The sequence below is a fragment of the Echiichthys vipera genome (assembly GCF_963691815.1).
Source record: "Echiichthys vipera genome assembly, chromosome: 4".
Taxonomy (NCBI): Eukaryota; Metazoa; Chordata; class Actinopteri; order Perciformes; family Trachinidae; genus Echiichthys; species Echiichthys vipera.
The window spans coordinates 31,795,380-31,811,704 of record NC_139829.1 but is presented as its reverse complement, the minus strand read 5'-3'; the positions used below and the strand labels follow the sequence as shown (position 1 = coordinate 31,811,704).

The window sequence follows — 16,325 nt, the reverse complement described above, 5'->3', positions numbered from 1 at the left end:
CACAACTTTAGTTTGGATAAGTCTGCCACCGGTTGCTTGGTGCCTATTTGTTTTTAGAGGATATTTTATAATAACAATAATAATTATTAGGGATGTCCGATAATATCGGTCGATATTGAGTTAAAAATGTAATATCGGGAATTATCGGTATCAGGTTTTTATAACCAATGTTTTTTCTGTTGGCTTCAGCATTTACAAGTCTGCATGAATGCAACATGGGACGTTTACAGGCGCGTGCTTGATGACGTATAACAACAACAACACGCTTCACTCGTAGGTTGCTAACCGTGGCTAACAAGCCTCAGCTCGCCCGGTGCATGAGATGTCCGTGGTTTGGACGTATTTCCAAGTGTCATCTACTAACAGTAACAGCATGTATCGGTGTCGTGTGATATCGGTATCGGAAATTAAGGGTTGGACAATATCAGAATATCGGATATCAGCCGAAAAGCCAATATCGAGCATCCCTAATAATTATAATATTATATAATATTATATATATAATATTTGTATCGCTCCTTTAAAGGGATGCAGTGACTCTTTACAGAAATCCAGTAATAACTGTACTGTTAGTCATTTATTTCCTGTTAATTATCATTTTTGAATTGTATTAATGCATTTATTTATTTATTATTAGTTATTTTATTCTTTTATTTTTTTGCATTTAATTCATTATTTATATTTTCCAATTATTTCCACATTTACTCATTTATTTTCATATTTATTTATTATTTTATGAATGTATTTATACTTTTATTTATTCCAATATTTATTACTTTGATACATTTCCTTATTTATTGATTGGTGCATTTATTTAAACATTTATTTATTTATTGGTGCATTTATTTAAACATGTATTCATGCAAATGTAACAAACACACCAACAAAGCAAAACAAAGCAAAAAAAAAACCAAAGACGTCAGACACAGGTGCACGTGTGCGTCCGGAGACACTGAGACCCAGAGCTGAGCCAGAGCCCGTGGATGAATGAGTCCAGTCCAGGATCCAGCTCACGTTTTCCCCCCTCGCTCTCTGCCTGCTGGGGTGATTACTCTGCTTTACTCCAGCCCTGCTTGGTCTCCAGAGACACTCACACACTCACACACACACACACGTCCTCACACACTCTACACCCAGGGTCCCAGTGGTCAGACATGTAGGTGCTGGAGCAGCTGAGTGGATGGAGCGCGGCACTGTGATGGGTGCAGAACCTGTGGACTGACAGCATCTTTCTGCACTGACCCCAGAGCTCAGCGCCCCTGTTTCACCATGGAGTTTGGGAGAGTTTGGTCCAGATACCAGAGGACGCTGCTGCTCACCGTGATGATGTTCAAACTGGGTAAGGCGTCTCCAGCACGTGCACTCTACTACACATCTACATCTACATCCTCTACATGATGCCAGGCGTCAGTGTCAGGGCACCTCAGGGAGTTTCTGTTCACACTTGTGGCCGTTTCCCTCCATGTGTGTGGAGTGTACAGTGTCTGTGTGTGTGTGTGTGTGTGTGTGTCTGTGTGTGTGTGTGTGTGTGTGTGTGCATGGTGTGTATTGCTACAGACCCTTCATGTCAGGGGTGTGCACTTGGAAAGAAGCATGTATTTTCTAAACACAATGTTCAACTTGTGTTCAATTCATGCTCCTGGATGAATTCCCAGCGTGACTCGGTGGGTTTCATGAAAAAAACACAGAAATACGTCAAACAATTTGAAATAAAGAGTAAAAGACATGAGTGATGAAGTACACGATCATAAATGAACAATATAAAACACATTAAACATGTGATTGGTGCTAAATTACAAAGTTCTGAGCAGGAAACGTCCCCAGAAATGATTCAGAAATGACCTCTGAGACAAAGCGTCACTGGTAGTTTCTTATTTATTTATTAAATAGCATCAAAGTTTACTGTTAATTGCAGCAAGAAGCAATGAAATCCATCTTTCAGCACTTTCTTATCATTGTTTCTGGATGCACTATATTGCAAACATGAAGGAAAGGTCAGTTCTTATTAATTATAATTATTATTTTAGCAATTATAATAATAACAACACTGCCCTACAGAGCTTTAATGCAGTAACTATGAAAGAAAATGTCTTTAAAGTTTGTTTTACTGTCCCAACAAATGATTTTTTGGCACATTGATGTTGGATTATGGTTTAATACTTTACTTTTTAATCATTTTTATCCAAATCGACGCTATACTCCAGACCTTCACGCCCAAAATTGTGCAAAAATCATGTGATTTTGATGTTACTCAGGCGTTGTCGGGCAGAATAAATCACTTATATCACAGCATCGATGAGAGAACGATAATCAAATAGTAAAACAAGGCAAATTTACACACATTTATGAACATAAGTGTGTGTAAATGTATACACGCCCACACACACATGCACATAAACACAAGCACTACACAAACACAGACACACAACACTGGGACCTCATGCAACAGGTGTTTTTAGCAGCTTTAGAGCTTTTTCTTTTATACATTTGTCATTTAACAGCATTTAAGTAGCTGCTTTCCTCGTGTGTGATGAATCTGCAGCTGGTCCTGGGGTGCGTCTGCGTGTGTGTGTGTGTGTGTGTGTGTGTGTGTGTGTGTGTGTGGTGTCGGGGGCTGGGGTTCCCGGTCGACCCCACCACCTTATGAAACCCTGTTGACCCATTTTTCCCGCACCCTTCACTTTGTGTGAAGCGTCTGAAGCTCGTTTAAACGCTTTTTGGCGGACGAGCGGCGGGGATTGGCTGAGGGGGGCATTGTTGAGGATCGCCATGGTAACGAGCTGAGCGTCCGGCTGCACAGCTTTTTTTTTTTTTGTCTCAGCTCTGAATGGAAGGAGTGATGGGTGTTAAGGAGCATGGCAGAGGGACCTGGCACTCTGAGCTCTCAGGGACTTAAAGGAAAAACACAAACTCAGAGCAGAGTGATGATGAAGACGAGGGTGAGACGCAGCGTTCGATCAGAAAGGCTGCAAAAAAGGAACTTTTATAGCGTTTAACCACAGATTCACTGAGAGAGGGAACATCTGAGCGGGTGGTTTGAGTGGAAATGGTCCCCAAGTGTGACTTCAGTCCGTCCTTCACGACGTTTTAGGAACGAGAGAAAACACCAGAAGAGCTTTCGTCTGAGGGCGCCCTCCCACTGTGCCTCCGTCCCGTGCCCCGTGCTTTAGGGTCCTTGTCCCCCCCTCCAGGCCCGTTTGTACTCACACTACCTGGGCCTCGGAGAATGCTTCTTGCTGCCTATACGTCATCAGGCCGTAACACGTCACACGCATTGATGACGTCATGGCGATGCGTGGCTTTGTTTCCAGATCTTTCCGTAGACCTCAGAGTTTTTGTGCGTCTTGTCGACTGTTTTTGAATCTTTTCATCGACCAAATCTGCAGTAAACACTCCACCTCCGCATCACACCAACGTGAACCTTTCACCGCCATTGTTTGAAATGTCCGCGCATGGTCCCTCCTTCATTTTTCTACGTCCCAACAGGCGCACAGGACATGACCTCAGAACCGCCGTAGGCCTCGCGCTCGTACACGTGCGCACGCTCGTGCTCGTACATGTGCAAACGTGCTTTACTAAAGCCCACCTCTCCCAAACGGGCCGTGGACGGCAAGCGTGCCGCAGCTAGACGCAGTACAGTTGCACTCACACTGGTCAAAGGAACCAGACTTTACCTGTGAAACCTGTTTGGGCACGGTACGGATGGACAGTGTGAGTGCGCCCTATATGGGCCTCTTTCCAGATCATACACACACAATGTGTTTACATGCAGATAAAAAACACCATTATTAAGGTCGTACCCCGGTTAACAGACCTGGAGAACTCCTGCAGCACCCCGATTATTAGCGCATGTAAACAGCCTTACTGTCTGTCCGTGCTCTGGGGGTTATAACCCCGCCTCCTCCTCCACGGCTCCACGGCTCCACGGCTCCCCGGCTCCACGGCTCCACGGCTCCACGGCGGTCGCTTTTGACCCGGAAATAGAATAAACCAGGAAGCAACGGCGCTGTAAACAACGTGGAAACAACAAATGAGGGAGGATTTCACCACGGTGCGTAACATCACTACCAAGAGTCGGCTGCTGGGATTTTGATGAAGGTGAACCAGAGAATAAGTCGTATTCAGAGCAGCTGTATGTTGAAGGAGCGCCACCTACTGTACCGGAGGAAGAGCTGCTCCGTCAATAATAATAATAATAATAATAATAATAATCAATAATCCAATTATTCCCTTAACCGGGGAAAGACCATTTTCAGGTCCCAGAGGACACAACTGTCGGCTTTTGATTCAAAAGTGTGAACAAGTTGAAGAAGATTTGTTGGGAACTGGTAAAAAAACACATATTTTGTCCCAAACCAGACAAAACCCCTGTGTTAGACATGAAGCCGTCTCTGCAGCGGCTCTCACAGGAGACAAAAGGATGTGCGTCTGTGACTCAGTGTGTAACTGTGACTGATTCAGAGGGAGTTTGTGCGTTTTTCTTGTGTAAAAGCAAAAGAGCCACCTGCTGTGGAGCCTCTGGAGCACAAAGCTGAACTCTGCTGCCGGGCTCTTGTGGTGATTCACTGAAATTCCTCTGGGCCTAACTCGTGCGGTGGGCGGGGGGGGGGGGGGGTTCCCTTTCTCTGTGAGTCACAGCCTTGCTGCCTCCTCCGCCCTGCAGCGAGACGCTCGGGTGACTTTGCGTCGACCTTTTTTGGGACTCAGGGTTAAAAAAAAACACTCTCTCTGGCTCTCCTGCTGCCGTCTGCACCTGCTGAGAATGAAGTCAAACGTCCTTTAAGAGTTTCTTTATATCATTCGACATCAGCGTGGCCTAACATACTCTAACTTACATTAACTGTGTACTACGTGCTTTAGGGTCTATTTTGATTAAGTTTGAGCGTCGAATTACAAAAGATAAGTCCGGAGTTATTCTATATTTTCTTATATTTTCCTTATTGTCAACAAATCCAACGTAAAGACCAAAACTAACAGTGTGGTAGGTTCTCTCTGACTTCTGTGATGACGTCAGAACCACCGTAGGTTTTGTGAAGTGTAAAAGTTGTGTTAGACACATCAAGCCCCAGCATTATCTTGAGGTTGTTAACGTCATTTCTTACATATCCGACAACAACACACAACACAAATCCTGCAGGGCGTATTTGTTCAAGTTAAAGTTGGCTCAGGGTGTTCTGAATCGTTAGACATCGTTCAGTTTATGCGCTCAAAGTTGACTCAAGCGTGCACTCCTGAGCCGAACATCCGGCTGTAAACGGATAAAATGACTTCAGTAGGAGGCATGAGCCACTCAGATTGATGAAAATGCAGCGTAGACTTTTTTCCATAAGTGTGAGCGTACAAAAAAGAATCCATGTAGACTCAACCAACAAGGGGGTGAACCCTGTAACTACTCATACTGTTAATATTCTTTTGTTCATGCACTCAAGCCAAAACGTGTGCTAAAGTGTTCTCTAGGAGCCAAAACGTGTGCTAAAGTGTTCTCTAGGAGCCAAAACGTGTGCTAAAGTGCCCTCTAGGAGCCAAAACGTGTGCTAAAGTGTCCTCTAGGAGCCAAAACGTGTGCTAAAGTGCCCTCTAGGAGCCAAAACGAGTGCTAAAGTGTCCTCTAGGAGCCAAATTGCGTGTGACGTGCTAACAGCGTGGAGGCAAAGCTCAGAAAGGAAACAACATGTGGGTAAAGGAGATTTTCCCTTTGTGTTTAACGTGAATTTACGGATCAAAGGCCCAATTTCAGGAGCCCGGTCCATATTCAACAGAAGGATCCAGAGAACAAAGAGTTAGTGAGCGGCTTGCTCCATAGCTGCTCATCTCATCCGTGGAAGCCGCCATGTTGTTCACACTCAACAGTCTCTTCTGTTTCACTTCAATCAACCAAAGAAACCAACGCTGATTGGTTCGGTCGCTTGTTTCTCCAAATTTTTACGTTACCACACTGACCTGAGAGTAAAACACAACGGAGCCCAGAGATCAGGATGTCTTGAGGCCAGCATGGTGCTTCTATATAAAGCCCTGGAGACGGCATGTTGTCAATAACATGTCAGCTGTATATCCTACCTGATCAACCCCTTCTCATCCTAACTTGTCATTTACAGTCTGGTCCAATGCCTTACGTACGTAACGTTACGCCTCTGCACGTCCAACTACTGCACTCCACTACAGTCACTGCTCTAAATACTTGGTTAACGTTGTTTATTCAAACAAAACTACACGGTGAGGTTTAGGAAAAGCTTGTGGGCTGGGTTCAAATACGTGCACGGATAGGCTGTCGTATCTGTGCTCCTGCCTCGTTTGCTGTGGAAAGTAACACTGGATGCAATTTTTCATACAGATAAGGATGAAGTAAACTTGTAATTTAATAAAAAAAGTACATTTCCTGAAATAAAGCGGGGTTAAATGTGTCTTTTCACGCAAAGATGAACAGCTTTCATTTGGACTCAGGGTGATTTTCCTGCTTTTCAGTTGGTTTTTAGTTCATTTTTAGGGTTTGGATTTGGAAAAACTAGGATGCATTTAACAGAACTTGATTAAAAGGGATCGAAGCGACAGCAGTAGATGTGAATCGACTCCCTGCTTCTCAGTGATACGTCTACGTTAGAGCAAACCCCCGCTGAAGGGGCTCTGTGAGGTCTCTGGAGAGCACTTTGATACTGACACCCTTCTACCTGCTAACAGTCAGGGGCTCTGCTCACTGTCATTGTTGAACTGAGGTGCTGGTACCAGTCAGTGCCAGGGTTCAAGCCTGTCGGGCTAAAACCATGATCTATGAAGTGCTCAGGGACGGGGGAGGGGCTGGGAGAGCCGTTATCAGCTCCCTGGAATGTGTGAAGGGTTGATTGGGTTTGGAAGGAGGGGTGACGAGCGAGGAGCCCGTCCCTGTCTCTGTCAGCCCATCTGTGAGATTACAGGTTAAAGTGCACGATGTGGACTGAGATCAGCCGGTCCAGGAAACAGTCTCGGCTCTCTGTGACGGGGAATCGAAAGGAAAGCAACACAGAGAAAAAGTGCACGGTGATCTCAGTACAACCGTGAGCCGACGGAGGAAATGACACTTGTGAAAATGACATCACAGCTTCGGTTGAGCTAAGGAGGAAGAAACCGTTAAAACCCGGGTCAATTAGCACGTTCTGTAGCATTTGGCTCACCTTGTGAAGAACGCCAGCATTAACATCCGTCTTCTGTCGCTGTGTGAACTTTCCTGCTTTCATTATAGTAAAAAACAAACACTGTATGCAATGTTCTCGTCAAATGCATATTCACACTTCCATACGCATTCATGTTGAAGTCTCACGACAGTTCTCTGTGGTGCAGATGTGGCCCGTGCTTTACGGTTGTGTGTATAACTTTGATTTTACCTGGGGTAGTGTAAACATGGAGTATGCCCTTAACCCCGATATAATCAGGGTTTTAAACTGCACGTAAACGCACTGATTGTTGACAACAGTTGGTTTTTTTGCTGACCTGTTGACACATTGAAATGTATTGTATCTCCCCCGTCTAAGTGGGTACATATGGAGTCCAGAGAGTGCCGTTGATGTACCTTTTCAGTTAGTACATTGAGAAATGTCAAAGCCAAACTACCGACCAGTCACTGCTCCTTTTGCTGCACCTCATCTTTTTTAAGGATGTGATTATTGACTGGTCGCTTCACCACTTTGGTCTAAACTTGATCTCAGCAACAACCGGATTGATTGCCCTAGAAATTTTGTCCACCACAGGAAGTTACAATACCTTTAGGGCGCACTCACACTGTCCCTTCGTCCCGTGCCCCGTGCTTTAGGGTCCTTGTCCCCCCCTCCAGGCCCGTTTGTACTCACACTACCTGGGCCTCGGAGAATGCTTCTTGCTGCCTATACGTCATCACGCCGTAACACGTCACGCGCATTGATGACGTCATGGCGATGCGTGGCTTTGTTTTCAGATCTTTCCGTAGAACTCGGAGTTTTTGTGCGTCTTGTCGACTGTTTTTGAATCTTTTCATCGACCAAATCTGCAGTAAACACTCCACCTCCGCATCACACCAACGTGAACCTTTCACCGTCATTGTTTTAAATGTCCGCGCATGGTCCCTCCTTCTTTTCTCTACGTCCCAACAGGCGCACAGGAAATGACCTCAGAACCGCCGCAGGCCTCGTGCTCGTACACGTGCGCACGCTCGTGCTCGTACATGTGCAAACGTGCTTTACAAAAGCCCACCTCTCCCAAACGGGCCGTGGACGGCAAGCGTGCCGCTCCTAGACACGGTACAGTTGCATCCACACTGGTCAAAGGAACCAGACTTTAGCTGTGAAACCTGTTTGGGCACGGGACGGAGGGACAGTGTGAGTGCGCCCAATGAGAACACTTTCTCAATTTCAGCAAACATGAATGTCTGTTAAAGCGGGAGACTCTCGAGATAGATTTCTTTTTGTTAAATGTATCATTTTCTAAATTGATTTTTGTGAGTTAGACTTTCAAAACCACTGTAATGAAGTGTGAAGCGCTTCTTCACACAACAACTCCAACAAGAGTTCAGACGTTTGTTCGGGCATTGATTCACTGCACCTCATTAAAACAGTGTCAACATCAGCTCAGGTTATAAACACTATCCTGGAAGAAGTTACCAGAATTCAAATGAGAAACAGAGAAAGCACAAACAACACAGCAGAAAGAACTAAAGACGGTGGGAGGAGAAGTGAGAGACTGATGTGAGGAGAGGAAGGAAGTGATAGCAGGTGCATGTGAGAGAGGAGAGAACGTGAGGGTGTTGAAGTGGATGCAGTGGGAAATGGGAAACGTAGGTGTTACAAACACATTGTTACCTGGATGTTTTGTTTATAACTTGTTAGCAGAGGAACACTTCGCTTGCTGATGATTTATCCAAAGCACACTATAGGACACCGTGCGTTCTGTGTGTGAGGCTCGTGGTTGAAATCAATCACCTCAGGGAGACAGGGAAACGTTTCAGTATTGGCCTGACCGAGGGTACATCCACACAATCGAAAACAACCTTTTATTTCTTAAAAATGTCCACAAGAAACCAGTGAAACCCACTAAAAGCGCTGTAGGACCCATGCCAGGCCTGGAGGTGGCGCTGTAACTGCCACAGAAATACACCAACAACGGAGAAGAAGAGACGGGGAGACGCTGTGGAGAATCCAAACACCGGAGAGTTTCTCTCCAAATCCTCCTCCATCCTAGAGACAAACGTGTCCCTGGTTCTGGTCTTAGTGGAGACTTTGGTGCTGTTCTGGGACTCTGCACCCATCACTCTGCAGTTAGTGTCCTCACTGAGCAGAGGGGGCTGCTGGGAGCCCCTTCACTCTGCAGTTAGTGTCCTCACTGAGCAGAGGGGGCTGCTGGGAGCCCCTTCACTCTGCAGTTAGTGTCCTCACTGAGCAGAGGGGGCTGCTGGGAGCCCCTTCACTCTGCAGTTAGTGTCCTCACTGAGCAGAGGGCGCTGCTGGGAGCCCCTTCACTCTGCAGTTAGTGTCCTCACTGAGCAGAGGGCGCTGCTGGGAGCCCCTTCACTCTGCAGTTAGTGTCCTCACTGAGCAGAGGGGGCTGCTGAGAGCCCCTTCACTCTGCAGTTAGTGTCCTCACTGAGCAGAGGGTGCTGCTGGGAGCCCCTTCACTCTGCAGTTAGTGTCCTCACTGAGCAGAGGGGGCTGCTGGGAGCCCCTTCCCCGTCCCAAAGCACTCCCAGGCGCCACTTTCTCACTACATTTAGAGACTTTTCACAGCTTCTTAGAACTGGATTTAGAAACAGAGCCTAGAGCAGTTTAGCTCCTTATTCAGAGCATCAGGGAAAAGGGAGACATCTGTGCTGGGCCTCACTCAGTCCCATGCATGTGTCACAAACTGTAACGAGTCACGAGTAACGACTTTCAATCACAACACTGGCAGCTGCTAGCTTGGTCATGTAATAAGTTTACTTTTACCACCATCTGCTGTGACCTTAAGTAGCCTACGTCCAGAGGAGAGACCTTTAAGACCACTAAAGGTCAGAGTTATAGGTCAACCACTGTATAAGCTGGAGGGTAATGCTGCTAAAGCTTACCAGGGAAGAGCAGGGTACTGTTAGCCAACAGCTATCCAGTTCAGTTACAGCTTATGTCTACCTTCATGTCAGGCTTTTGCTATTGTTTACTAAGGTCGCACTCACACTGTCCTTCCGCACCGGGCCAAAACAGGTTTTACAGGGTAAAGCCTAGTTCGTTTGACGAGTGTGAGTGCAACCGCTCCGTGCCTAGCTGTGGCCAGCTGGCCGTCCATGGCCCGTTTGAGAGAGGTGGACTTTTGTAAAGCGTGTTTGCACATGTACGAGCACGAACGTGCGCACGTGTACGAGCACGAGGCCTACGGTGGCTCTGAAGTAATTTTTTGTGCGCCTGTTGGGACAGAAAAAAAAAAGACTGACCATGCGGACATTTAACAACAACAACAATGGCGGCGAAAGGTTCACGTTGGTGTGATGCGGAGGTGGAGTGTTTACTGCAGATTTGGTCGATGAAAAGATTAAAAAACAGTCGACAAGACGCACAAAAACTCCGAGGTCTACGGAAAGATCTGGAAACAAAGCCACGCATCGCCATGACGTCATCAATGCATGTGACGTGTTACGGCGTGATGATGTATAGGCAGCAAGAAGCGTTTGCGCGAGGCCCAGGTAGTGTGAGTACAAACGGGCTGGCCAGCCGGGGGGGGGGGGCAAGGACCCTAAAGCTCGGGGCACGGTACGGGCGGACAGTGTGAGTGCGCCCTATGTCCCACTACCTAAATTCTTGGGGACATATTGGATCAACAGAATGTGAAGAATAAGTCCATCTGTATTTTTATTACTGCTCACACTACTTTGGTGTTTTAACACTTGCTGAAGTCACTTGTACCATGGAATTTCTTTTAATGATAGAAATGTAACCTATTGCATCTTTAATTGTAATTTTGTCTTCTATTCCAGGCCTACTGTGCACAGTAGCAGCAGACACGTGTTTGTCATCTCCCTGCAACAATAATGGTACATGTCTTGACCACCTGGGTGACTACGTGTGCCTGTGCCCCAAAGGACCGGTGTGGTACATGGGGAAAAACTGTGATGAGCTATATGATGCCTGTCTCATGGCACCTTGCACCAACTGTACCAGTGAACCTGGGACCGACCAGTTCACCTGCCACTGCCCGGACGGCTTCACAGGACTCAACTGCACCCAGGATGTGGATGAATGTCAGAGCAACCCCTGCAAAGGCATCCGGTCCAATTGTGTCAACGGTGTCAATGGCTATTCCTGCCACTGCCCCCTGGGATTGGGAGGGCAGGACTGCCAAGATAACGTGACAGCTTGTTCAGAGGACACATGTCAGAATGGTGGGACCTGTATGGACATCCCTGACAGTGGGCACATGTGCCAGTGTGCGGATGGCTACCAGGGGAGGAACTGCGAGGAAAACATTGACGAATGCCTGTCTGAGCCCTGTCAGAATGGAGCCATCTGTAAAGACGGGGTCAATGCCTACCAGTGTTTCTGTGTACCTGGTTTTCAAGGCTACCACTGTGACTTGGACATCAACGAGTGTGCCTCTCTACCCTGTCAAAACAACGGCACATGTGTGGATGAGATGGATCACTACAGCTGTGACTGCACTCCAGGCTTCAAAGGTAAGCCACTGTGTATATTTGGTAGAGTTTTCATTAATATGGTCACGGCACTACTTCTATGCTGATGATGTTATTGACTATTTGTAACAGAATTTAGTTACTTTAAACAATTCAAACTCTTTGGATGAGAATCATCATCAAGTTTTGGACCTATGACTTAAAACAGCCAGTATGCTTTATTTTATTAAGGGTAAAGCAAAGAGAAGTTGAGCATTTATACCATTAAACCTGCGAAAAAAAGGTTGCATGGCTCTTTTTAAGTGGCATTAGTCTGTTGTCTGACATCTTGGCAGCTCCAGTGTTATTGTATTGTATCTGTAGCCGACGTGTGCTAAGATAATTAGCTTGTTGCCAATCTCACTCCTTGGCCCACTGCCATCCCCGCTCTGTCCCCTGCAGGTGTGAACTGCGAGGTGGAGATCGATGAGTGCGAGGTGCATCCATGCCAGAACGGCGCCACCTGCCGAGATCACATCGCTATGTACACGTGTGAGTGCATGGCCGGCTTCCAGGGTCAAAACTGCGAGGTCAACATTGATGAGTGTGCCAGCTTTCCCTGTTTGAATGAGGGCAAGTGCATAGATGGGGTAAACAGGTAGGATTACGCACGTGCATGTTTATTCTGTCTACACATACCCACACATACAAGGTGTATATATATATTTAAAATGATTTGGGTTTTAGAAATATACCGTATTCTCCGCACTATAAGTTGCACCTAAACTCCTTCAAATGTCTCAAAAGCCGACAGTGTGCCTTATAATCCGGTGCTCCTTATATATGGACCAATATTGAGCCACAACAGGTCTCCAACTACGGTGAGCAGCCGCCGACTCTATTTTCCCCCGTAGAAGAAGTAACGCGCGGTGCATGTTGAGATATACGCCTGCGCGAAGCGTGCCGTTTCCATGTGTGTGTTTGTGTAAAGAGCCCAAAATGGCTCCTGTTAAGAGAGACGCTTACGACGCAGAGTTTACACTCAAGGCCATTAGTCACGCAGTAGAACACGGGAATAGAGCAGCAGCCAGAGAGGTTAACATGAACCAGTCAATGGTACAGAAGTGGAGGAAGCAACAAGACGACCTCCCCTGACTGTTGTGTTGACGTTCCCTTTAGCGCAGCTCCATCTAATGGATGCAGAACGTAACCCCAGCCTCGACTGTAGCGTCTGTTCTATGCGCCTTATAGGGCGGAAAATACGGTAATACATACAACCTCATGGAGAAACAGTTTCACTGTAGTACATGTGACCGATAGGAGGTCTGACCAACAGACCACCGATGTTTGGGTTTTTGAAGGAACAACCTGTAGACCCCTACAGCTGAGGCTGACAGATTTGTCAGCTGGTGTCATGTTACCTGGCAACTTCCCTACTTCAACCCCCCCCCCCCCCCCCCCTACTTCCAGTGCCCTTGCTGGGACCACACTTAGGGCGCACTCATACTGTCCGTTGTACACACACTGGTCAAAGGAACTAGACTTTACCCGTAAAACCTGTTTGGGCACGGTACGGAAGGACAGTGTGAGTGCGCCCCTAGTTTAGATTCAACCCAGGTTCACTATGAACAATGTGAACCTGGGTGGAATCTGAACAAATTCCCAATCATATCCCAATTATTCTCATATGTAGTTACACTGGTTGTTGTAATTGATGACCAATATACAGAACTAGAGCAAAATGACTATATGACTCTCTATACTCTACCTGTGTTTCTATTTCCTTTCATGTTGAGCCTGCTAAGGCCGATCTGCCATCCAGCAGCGTGTTGTGTCTGAGGCTGCAGACATTAAAGTTGACCAGGGATAAGAATTAATCCACTTAGCTGTCAGACATTGTAATGAGTCATCAGACGGCTGGAGAAGCTGAGAATACCTGGTAGTAACTGGAGTGTGGATGACGGGTAGGGTGTTATTTTTTACCCTTAAGGACGAGACAACTGAAAATAATAGATCTCTGTGCAGGTTTCCACAGGAAGACGAATTTGTTAGGCTTCAGGTGATCACTCTGACATTATATTATAACGTTTCTCTACATGTTTGCTGTTGTATAATGTCACAGGTAAACATTTGAAAGGCTTTATAACTAGAGTTTGTTGTTTCGTCAGGTCATATAATCGTGTATTTGCAACTTGGCCACTTTGGCTTCTGTTCAGAAAAATGAAACAGCCTTGCAGTCCATTTTTATTGACTGTACTATTCCCTTTGTCATTTTTGTCCTTCCTCCAGCTATGAGTGTGACTGCCAGGGGACAGGCTTTGTAGGCGACCACTGCGAAGAGGACATTCCTGAATGTGCTTCTGATCCCTGTCAGCATGGAGCCACTTGTTTGGAGGGGATCAACCAGTACAACTGCCTCTGCTGGCCAGGTACACACCAACTCTACACATTTAGGGCGCACTCCCACTGTGTCTCCGTCCCGTGCCCCGTGCTTTAGGGTCCTTGTCCCCCCCTCCAGGCCCGTTTGTCACACTGAGACTGGTATGATTCTAAACTTGAGTGAACATTTATTCTTCATAGATCAACACACGTGGCTTTATTCAGGCCCTTTGCTGTGCGGGCACAGTTCAGCTCCGACGCACATAACTTAACTTCTGGTCACTCTGGGTCTGACTCAGAGGCGGACGCATCGTCTCCCTCCTCCCTCTCTCCCGCACAGCTCACCTCTCACCGTGCCACAGTGGAATGAACTGGTTCTTGTAAACTGTGCAATATTGTGTAACACATGTAGGTCTGCTCAGGTCAGACTGTTGTTTAAGGAAACTTGCAGAAGGGGTTTTACACGTTGCCAAATCTAGCCAGGAAATTGTCAAGTTGTAAGAAAAATACATTCCTGAGTTCAACTGGAGCTAATGTTACTCAATTAAAGTGGGCATCTTTCCAAGTTACTATCTCTCTGCTCTGAAGTTCCCTCTGTATTTTTTGTGAACAGCATTTCCAGCTCCCACAGATGGGTACGTCCTGGTAGTCGTTAGCATCTCTGCTAACAGAACCGACTCACTCAGACAGACAAAACGTACATTTTCGGCTTTCTTTATTCAGTCAAATCTGACAGAGGATGTTTTCATGAAGACCATGTTTAATTGAATCAAATGGCCACTGCAGCAAACTGTAGGCCTACAAATGTTAGTTCTAGGTAGGATGGGATGATTTCATGGCCTATATGTGCCCTGTGATAGACTGGCGTCCTGTCCAGGTTGTACCCCGCCTCACCGATGTCAGCTGGGATCCGCTCCAGCCCCCCAAGGCCCCTGCAGGAACAAGCGGTTGATAACTAGTGTGCTGTACTTATGGGTATGGTAGTGTTATATATATACCTCAGGATCTTGTTCACGAGTGAGGGGACGATGGAGCGTGAGTTTGGACGGAGAATCGGAGCAGCGGGGGCGGTGCTGCAGTCGCTCTACCGCACCGTTGTGACCAAAAGAGAGCTGAGGAAGGCAAAGCTCTGGATCTACCGGTCAGTCCTGGTTCCTACCCTCACCTGTCATGAAAGCTGGGTCAGGACCCAAAGAACCAGGTCGCGGGTACAAGCGTCTGAAATGTGTTTCCTCAGGAGGGGGGCTGGAGTCTCCCTTAGAGAGAGGGGGAGAAGTTCAGCATCCGTGAGGAACTCGGAGTAGAGCCGCTGCTCCTTTGCGTTGAAAGGAGCCAGTTGAGGTGGTTCAGGATCATCTGGTAAGGATGAACCCTGGGCGCCTCCCTAGGGAGGTGTTCCAGGCACGTCCAGCTGGGAGGAGGCCTCGGGGAAGACCCAGGACCAGGTGGAGAGATTAGATCTCCACACTGGCCTGGGAACGCCTCAGGATCCCCCAGTTAGAGCTGGTTAATGTGGCCCGGGAAAGGGAAGTTTGGGGTCCCCTGCTAAAGCTGCTGCCCCCGCGACCCGACCCCGGATAAGAGGTTGAAGATGAGATGAGATGAGACAGATTTATCTTTTAAACATGTACTTGTGTTGATGTGTGCGTGTGCGTCCAGGTTACGAGGGAGACAACTGCCAGCTGGATGTAGACGAGTGTGAGCAGCAGCCCTGTGAGAACGACGGCGAGTGTTTCCAACGCTCAGAAATCCTCAACTACAGAACGTTGCCCGAATTGAGCGAAGCCAAATTCAGCTACGAAGAGGCAGCTGGTTTCATCTGCCACTGTTTGCCAGGATTCACCGGTGAGCGGTGTTGCCAGTCCACAACAAAACGCTTCTTAATACTTCACAATAAAGTGTTGAGGACATGTGCATGGATGTAATGAATGTGTTCTGTTGGCAGGAGACAACTGCTCTGTCAATGTGGACGAGTGTGAGTCTGCTCCGTGTCAGCACGGAGGAACCTGTCAGGATCGGGTCAACTCTTATCGCTGTGTGTGTCCAGACGGCTTCACAGGTAGGGGAAACCTCTTATCAGCTCTTTTCTCTTATCTCCAACAAACAAAACGGAGCTGCTCTTCCTCCAAAGGCACCCGACAGAGTAGTGTCCTGTCCCTGTTACTGCTCATCCTCACTGACCGAGACGTTACTACAAGGACATGCATCTTCTGAAATGACCACAACGGCCGCTGCGTGTTCTTGTGGTGCTTGTGCGGCTGTGACAGCTTTTTTTTCCAGTTCCAGTTCTTTGTCACAATCACAAGTGGTCGATTTTTGGACAGAATTAGGTTTTGTTCACGTTGTTTCGGCGCCGTTGCTTCCTTGTTTATTC

General features: G+C 47.0%; 1 protein-coding gene across 1 annotated transcript in view; it reads left to right on the top strand.

Moving 5' to 3' along the window:
• Positions 1-1,269: 1,269 nt before the first annotated feature.
• The window catches only part of LOC310946141 (protein crumbs homolog 2-like), a gene marked incomplete at both ends in the record, with an annotated part of 30,529 nt that continues 15,473 nt past the window's right edge, over positions 1,270-16,325 (top strand). The window contains 6 exons of the mRNA XM_083912497.1: positions 1,270-1,339; positions 10,940-11,635; positions 12,035-12,230; positions 13,862-14,001; positions 15,611-15,796; positions 15,897-16,010. Of these exons, the coding sequence (XP_083768623.1) occupies positions 1,270-1,339; positions 10,940-11,635; positions 12,035-12,230; positions 13,862-14,001; positions 15,611-15,796; positions 15,897-16,010 (1,402 nt within the window). The remainder of the gene's footprint in view (positions 1,340-10,939; positions 11,636-12,034; positions 12,231-13,861; positions 14,002-15,610; positions 15,797-15,896; positions 16,011-16,325) is intronic.